Source organism: Bison bison, unplaced genomic scaffold (genome assembly GCF_000754665.1).
Source record: "Bison bison bison isolate TAMUID 2011002044 unplaced genomic scaffold, Bison_UMD1.0 scf7180017864499, whole genome shotgun sequence".
NCBI lineage: Eukaryota > Metazoa > Chordata > Mammalia > Artiodactyla > Bovidae > Bison > Bison bison.
The window spans coordinates 10,219,594-10,228,035 of record NW_011495058.1 but is presented as its reverse complement, the minus strand read 5'-3'; the positions used below and the strand labels follow the sequence as shown (position 1 = coordinate 10,228,035).

Genomic DNA, 8,442 nt, shown 5'->3' with positions numbered 1-8,442 from the left:
AGGGCCTCCATCGGCAGCTGTTATTTGTGCTGTAGTGATTGCCGGGCAGCAAGGACCTCCAAGTGGCCAGCAATGACTGGGATGAAGGAGTGAGCGGAAGGGAGACGGGCTGTGAAGCACAACCCAGAGGAAGGAGCACATTTCTGCACAAATAACAACTCAACATCGACTGTTTCAAGTCATGCGTCCAAATGAAACAAGCTTTCCAAAACAAATGAGTCATCAGAAGGAATTAAGGTCATTGCTGGAGATTACCCAAGGTTTATTTGGAATGACACAGCACTGAAAACAGAATCATTACAGATGACTTGTGGTACAGCATACATCACCTATATCTTATTTTTGGACAATCGGTGAAGATGAGTTGCATAAATAGAAAGAGGTGGAAATTAGGAGCTTTTGGAAATAGTGTTCTTTGGGGGTTGATTTCAATGCCCCATCAGCTGGCCAATCTCAAAAAGGCAGAAATTAAGACAATCGAGCTGCTCATCCCAACTCACCTATCTCCAGCCACAGTGGCCATTCAGAGCGCCAGACTGCTTTCTCCAAAGAGGAGGCACCTCTGACGGGCTATGAGTCATTGCATCCTGAAAAATGCACATTCCCAACACAGATACTGTCGACTCCTTTGGCAATGGGATGGCTGATTTTTGCCCAGAGGCAAAACTGCAACTGCAATGCCAGACAGAATAAGAGCAGTGCATGAATCAATGACGCTTAAGAGACTAAGAGCTACAATGGAAAGGAGAGAGTGCAGCTATGTATATGTAGCCTTGTGCATACACATAGATTCAGAAGTGATGGGAACTAGCTCGTGTGACTGTGTGTCCATGGATATCTACAGAGAGGGAGGTGTGTTGGAAAAGAACAGTGACAACTTTTGCAGCAGTTTCGTTTTGAACACAGTAAACGTGAAAGGGAGAGCACGTGCTCACACCTGCGTAGGGGAATACGATAATCTCACATTACAGGGTAATTCATCATGTCTTCGGCAGGGCAGCCACTCAATACCACATACTTGGTGCAGAGAAATTAAGGTTCTGGTCTGGAGGAAGCTATTTTAGAATTGGTGGGAGGGGGTCGAGTACACGAGTCTCCACAGCTCGGACAAAGCACAAACAAACCTGGTAGCAAGAACATGGGAACCAGTGAGGACTCTTCCCTCAATTTACTTTTTGCTTTCTCTGACATTTGTTTGCACACATGCTCCACTGAGACAGCCTTCCAAGCTTTGTCTGGAATCGGTCTGTCAATCATTAAGAGTGTCATAGCAAAAGTGAACTCTTCAGGTTTCCACAAAGGTTTAAAAACCCAGTAATCAGGCTCTTTCTACAATATATTTGGCCCTAATCCAGGCGCCGGGTGAAATTCTCTGGAAAGAGGCCTTTGTAGGTGGCGAGGTCTCTGAACTGAAGCCAGTCTGATTCCTTCACTCCTACCAGCCAGCCTGCATCCTGCAAGACAAAGACAGGGCTTTTAGAGTCCAACTATAGTAATCCCCTTACATATGAACCTTCAGTTTACGAACTTTCAAAGATGAGAACGTGTGTTCCATCAACTTCAGGCGTGAGTAAAACTGCAGCTTGCCCTCTGTCTCCTACTGCTAACGATCCTTCAGCTCTACCATCTCCCACCTCCTCTCTCTCCTACAGTCAATACCTCTTTATGCTTGTTCACTCGATGCCAGCACCACTAGGCTAGCTGTTGTACTGTACTTACTGTACTTTTCAAGGTATCATGCTGTAAGATTTTAAATATTTTCTTTATATCTTGTTTGTTTTTTATGTATTGTGTGAAAAGTATTATGAATTTATTACACTACAATACTATACAGCCAATTATGTTAGTCAGGCACCTAGGTTAACTTTGTTGGACTTACAAACAACTTAGATTTAAGAATGTGCTCTTGGAATGGAACTTGTTTATAGGTAGGGGACTTATTGTACTGGAAAAATCTACATTGCCAATGATTAATAAAATAATGGGTTTATTAAGTATTGTGGTCCTGTACAAGGATATCACAGTACCTGTAAACTTGTGTGCTGAGCTCAGGGATAAAGCTTGTCCCTAGTAAGTTGTCAGTTTAAGAAAAATAGAATAAAATTTGAAATTATTTATTTTATATATATAGTTAATTGAAGGTTAATGTTGCAGATGGTGACTGCAGTCATGAAATTAAAAGACGCTTGCTCCTTGAAAGAAAAGCTATGACAGACCTAAACAGCATATTAAGAAGCAGAGACAATACTTTGCCAACAAAGATCCATGTAGTAAAAGCTGTGGTTTTTCCAGTAGTCATGTATGGATGTGAGAGTTGGACCATAAATGAAGGTTGAGCACTGAAGAATTGATGCTTTTGAACTGTGGTGTTCGAGAAGACTCTTGAGAGTCCCTAGAACTGCAAGGAGATCAAACCAATCAATCCTAAAGGCAATCAGTCCTGAATACTTATTGGAGGGACTTATGCTGAAGTGATGCTCCAATACTTTGGCCACCTGATGCAAAGAGCCAACTCACTGCAAAAGACCTTGATGCTGGAAAAGACTGAAGGCAGGAGGAGAAAGGGACGACAGAGGATGAGATGGCTGGATGGCATCACTGACTCAATGGACATGAGTTTGAGCAAGCCGTGGGAGATGGTGAAGGACAGGGAAGCCTGGCGTGTTTGCAGTCCATGGGGTCGCAAAGAGTTGGCCCAACTGAGAGACTGAACAACAACAAATGTTAATATTATAATTTTGTACAAAGTGTAGTTAATTGATGCTAACTGGATTGTAACAAATTCTTAAAGAAGAGGAAAGAATTAATTTATGCAAAGAGAGGGACACCGTGTGAAAACATCATGCACAGGACCATTTCCCGTCCTGTGGATCACAGTGAAAGAAAGGCTTAGAGACCCCTGGGTTGGAATATAGTGCTGAGAAGACCATGCGAGGTCTTCTACTTCAGCCTCAACCACTTGCTTATAAGGAAGAACTCTGTCTGCCCACTCACACATGTAACTGAAATAAACCACCATATACAGGACTTAATCAGACACCAACAGCTTGATACGTGTTGCCTGGTATCACCATTGTGTTTGTTGCCACTGTTCTTTTTTGAGTTTATATAAATGACAGAGCAGTTTGACGTCATGACATTTGTGCTGGAAATAGTCATAGTCTTTGTAAATTATTCCTTATAAACATTTGTCTATCGTATAGGTGTGCCCTCACAAAAATGAAGACAGTTAGCCACAGACAATTTAAAGAACCCGTCTGTGCATGGCCACAGCGTATGGTAGATGAAATGTGAAATGAGAAATGGAGGCTGACATCTGCCTTCAGCCTTCCGGAGACAAGCAGAGTCTACGTGGGGAAAGCTGAGCTGAAGGAACAATTTCAAACATACAGATCATAGGATGTGAAACCAGTGGGAAATGACTGTCTTTATTATGTTAACCAATACAGGAAAAAGATCCCACTTAAAATGAAGGATAGCCAGATTTCATTGGAACCAATCCCCAGTATAGTTCAAGTACATCAGATAAAATGAGGTCTCATAAAATTAAATAAAGGAGCTGAATACATTTCCTTTGATATAATCTAAGACCATAAATTGATGCTGCTATACGGACAAGAAATATAAGCATTTAGACAGGCCAATTTTTGATGACAAAAAAAAAGTAACAGAAAAAATGATTTGATAAAATAACTGATAATATCCTAGCTGATGAGGAAAAGTGTCCTCTATAAAATTATGATATTATATATGTGAAGGACAAAGGTATACTTAGAGTAAAAGATGATAACTAAATATTTTCTAAACCTCTGGTAAACATACAAAAGGTCATATTTTCCCCTTAAGTGTCTACATTTGACTTTATTTACAGTGAGTGAAAAATCCAATGAAGCCAAGTGGAGTCATGGGTTTTAAAATAGTTTCAATAAAGACCAACATAAAAGGCTGGCATAAACCCATAATCAAGATATATTCCAACTCATAGATTTTGAAATGCAACTTATAAAGTGAAGCATCATAGTTAATATCAATCTTTAGCTGAGAAAAATATAGAAAAGTAAATTTTAAATGCTTAAAATATGTGGTAGACTGAAGATTTCCAGTTTTGGTTGTGGCAAAATAGCTGGTATCCAACAAACACTATTGCATAGAACACAACTATATTTATAGTTGTAGATACATGTGCATACATAAGTGGAACTATTTTTATATAAAAATGACTGCTACAAAATATAAGTTTATATATTAGAGGGCTTCCCTGGAGGCTCAGATGGTAAAGAATCTGCCTGTAATGCAGGAGACCTGCGTTTGATCTCTGGGTTGACAAAGTCCCCTGGAGGAGGGCATGGCAACCCACTCCAGTATTCTTGCCTGGAAAATTCTATGGACAGAGGAGCCTGGTGGGCTACAGTCCATAGGGTTGCAGAGAGTTGGACATGAGTCAAGTGACTTAGCAGGTATACATATCAACTATGTGAAGGCATTGAAAATGAACAAAAGCAGGCAGACATTGAAAGTGAACATGTTAGTTGCTCAGTCATGTCTGATTCTTTGCAACCCCATGGACTGCAGCCCACCTGGCTCTTCTGTCCATGGAATTCTCCAGGCAAGAATACTGGAGTGGGTTGCCATGCCCTTTCTTGCCAACCCAGGGATAGAACTTGGGTCTCCTACATTGCAGGCAGATTCTTTACCATTTATGAGCCACCAGTGCAGAAATTGGGTGATATTTAACCCCTGAAACCACACTGGGTTAGAGCTGTTAACAAGGTTTTTCCTGAGGGTTAACCTCAGTCTGTGTGATGCAGGGCATTCAGAGGATAGAGTTTACGGTTGCCAGAGGAGCTGTACTTTTATGGAGAATATCTTGAAAGAGGGGAGTACAGAGAGGGAACCTCAAATATACAGAAAACTTCTTTCCTGGAATCCTGAGCTGCAACCCAAGCTGTAAATGCATAAGGGCTTCTCTAGGAGCCTGGGGGAAAGGAACGGCAGGAAGGCAACAACAGCTAAGTAGAAATTTCAGCACTGGCAGTGCAGAGGAGGCAGAATTTTAAGTTCAGATCCCACAAAGCTAGTGGGCTTGATAATTCTTCAGGATTTCTACTAAAATCCCAAAGGAGAATGTCTGAGAGGTAGAGACATCTCTCAGGACTAAGAACTTAGCCTGAGAGTAAAAAAACTAAAACAAACTTCCATGAATTCAAGGTATTTATCTACTCATTTAAATGCCTGTTAAAAAGAAACAATTTTCAGAGGTAGAAGACAGAATTGAGACTCTACAATGCAACATCCACTGTGTCCAGTATCATTTTTTTTTAATTATAGGAAAATATGACCCAAAGATAAAAAGCAACAGAAATGTGTCCTGAGATGACCCGGCTTTTGGAATTCACAGTAAGAACTATAAAGCAGCTATTATAAATAGGTTCAAGTACTTAAGCCAAAGTACACTGCTTCCCTGGTGGCTCAGATGTTAAAGAATCCTCCTGCAATGAAGGAGACCCAAGTTTGATCCTAGGGTCAGGAAGATCCTCTGAAGAAGGGAATGGCAACCCTCTCCAATACTCTTGCCTGGAGAATTCTATGGACAGAAGAGACTGGCGGGTTATAGTTCATGGGGCTACAGAGTCAGACACCACTGAGCAACTGAGCATTCATGGAGCAACTCAGAAGGTAGAAACATCTTCAGGAAGTCACTGAGCCCACCTGACCCTCAGGAGAAACCAGTACAGCCTGTGGTACTTTCTGCCCTTATCCTTTACCTGGTCAGCTTCCGAATCTGAGGGCACCACCAACACCACATCACCCCTTTGTAAGGTAAGTTCATCAGAATTTGCTGCCTCGAAATCATGCAGTGTTTCCACCTGCAAAAGATTGTAAAAGAACTGATTCATTTTAGAAAGAAAAGAAGATATAAAAGCAAAGTCCTTCAGCCAGATTATCAGCAGGCACTCTTAGAAGCATCTATAAACTGGATAAAAAAAGATGAAGATACAAGTCAAGCCCAAAATGGCAACCCACTGCAGTATTCTTGCCTGGAAAATCCCATGGACGGAGGAGCCTGGCAGGCTACAGTCCACGGAGTCTCAAAGAGTCAGACACGACTCAGTGACTTCACTTTCTTTTCTTTTTCTAGGGACTCTAACAACAAAGGAAATTCTAATCTCTGTTTACTTAAAAATATCTGAGTTATACAGGCAGACACTGAGGCCATCTGAATGTACTATATATTTAGTAAAGTAATGCCTTTTTCCAAAGCTAAAATTTAGTGCATTAATTAAATTTTAATTTCTCACATTTTTGTTAGAGAGTTCTATTTTATTATCACCAATGCTTTGTTACTATTTGTTTATTTTTTAACCTAAAGATGCCTAGTGAAAAGTTCCTCTGTAAAACAATTAATAATTGGGAAAACCATCACTTGTATGTTATATGGAAAGTACTATCTAATTAAACCCTGTGATCAATTTCTTAAATAAACTTCCTTCCCTATCTTACCTTTAAACCATGACAATCTGTTTCCTTTCTCTCTTTTTCTGGTTTTTAATGGAAATATATTTGACATGTAACATTGTATCATTTAAGGTATATACCATGTTAATTTAATACATTTACATATGGTAACATGATGGCCACTGTAGCACTATCTAGCACCTGAGTAAGTTACATAATTATCATTTCTTTTTAGTGGTGGGGTTGAATTCTAGTTTCTTAGCTTTTTTGATGATAATAACACAATGGTATCATTCACCATGGATTAGATACCTAGGGCTACTTTACTACCAGCTTAAACATCTGTCTTAGCCCACCACTCTTCTTTCCCCCTTTTTAAAAGATTTCCTTAAATTTTGATTACTGAAAATTTTTAAGAAGCAGGAGAGTACTAAAATGAACCCTGGTGGACTCATTGCCCAGCCTGGATAACTATTTAATCAAGGCTAGTTTTCTCTCTCCTGTGTCCCTGACCTCTTTCCCAGAGCCAAGACTAAACAACTGGCTTTTATTTATTTATTTATTTTTAATTTTATTTTATTTTTAAACTTTACAATATTGTATTAGTTTTGCCAAATATCGAAATGAATCCACCACAGGTATACCCGCGTTCCCCATCCTGAACCCTCTTCCCTCCTCCCTCCCCTACCCTCCCTCTGGGTCGTCCCAGTGCACCAGCCCCAAGCGTCCAGTACCGTGCATCGAACCTGGACTGGCGACTCGTTTCATACATGATATTATGCATGTTTCAATGCTATTCTCCCAAATCTCCCCCCCTCCTCTCCCACAGAGTCCATAAGACTGATCTATACATCGGTGTCTCTTTTGCTGTCTCGTACACAGGGTTATTGTTACCATCTTTCTAAATTCCATATATATGCGTTAGTATACTGTATTGGTGTTTTTCTTTCTGGCTTACTTCACTCTGTATAATAGGCTCCAGTTTCATCCATCTCATTAGAACTGATTCAAATGTATTCTCTTTAATGGCTGAGTAATACTCCATTGTGTATATGTACCACAGCTTTCTTATCCATTCATCTGCTGATGGGCATCTAGGTTGCTTCCATGTCCTGGCTATTATAAACAGTGCTGCGATGAACATTGGGGTACACGTGTCTCTTTCCCTTCTGGTTTCCTCAGTGTGTATGCCCAGCAGTGGGATTGCTGGATCATAAGGCAGTTCTATTTCCAGTTTTTTAAGGAATCTCCACACTGTTCTCCATAGTGGCTGTACTAGTTTGCATTCCCACCAACAGTGTAAGAGGGTTCCCTTTTCTCCACACCCTCTCCAGCATTTATTGCTTGTAGACTTTTGGATCACAGCCATTCTGACTGGCGTGAAATGGTACCTCATAGTGGTCTTGATTTGCATTTCTCTGATAATGAGTGATGTTGAGCATCTTTTCATGTGTTTGTTAGCCATCTGTATGTCTTCTTTGGAGAAATGTCTATTTAGTTCTTTGGCCCATTTTTTGATTGGGTCATTTATTTTTCTGGAGTTGAGCTGTAGGAGTTGCTTGTATATCTTTGAGATTAGTTGTTTGTCTGTTGCTTCATTTGCTATTATTTTCTTGAATTAAATTGAAAGCATTTCCTCTAAAGTCAGGAACAAGACAAGGGTGCCCACTTTCACCATTACTATTCAACATAGTTTTGGAAGTTTTGGCCACAGCAATCAGAGCAGAAAAAGAAATAAAAGGAATCCAAATTGGAAAAGAAGAAGTAAAACTCTCACTGTTTGCAGATGACATGATCCTTTACATAGAAAACCCTAAAGACTCAACCAGAAAATTACTAGAACTAATCAATGATTATAGTAAAGTTGCAGGATATAAAATCAACACACAGAAATCCCTTGCATTCCTGTACACTAATAATGAGAAAACTGAAAGAGAAATTAAGGGAACAATTCCATTCACCATTGCAATGGAAAGAATAAAATAC

The 8,442-nt window shown here is 40.0% G+C and overlaps 1 protein-coding gene across 1 annotated transcript in view; it reads right to left on the bottom strand.

The window, feature by feature from the left end:
• Nucleotides 1–232: 232 nt before the first annotated feature.
• The window catches only part of AMPH (amphiphysin), a 218,625-nt gene continuing 210,415 nt past the window's right edge, over nucleotides 233–8,442 (bottom strand). The window contains exons 21-22 of the mRNA XM_010829124.1: nucleotides 5,766–5,867; nucleotides 233–1,454 (exon numbers count right to left, since the gene is read on the bottom strand). Coding sequence (XP_010827426.1) covers nucleotides 1,347–1,454; nucleotides 5,766–5,867 — 210 coding nt within the window. The 3' untranslated portion in view covers nucleotides 233–1,346. The remainder of the gene's footprint in view (nucleotides 1,455–5,765; nucleotides 5,868–8,442) is intronic.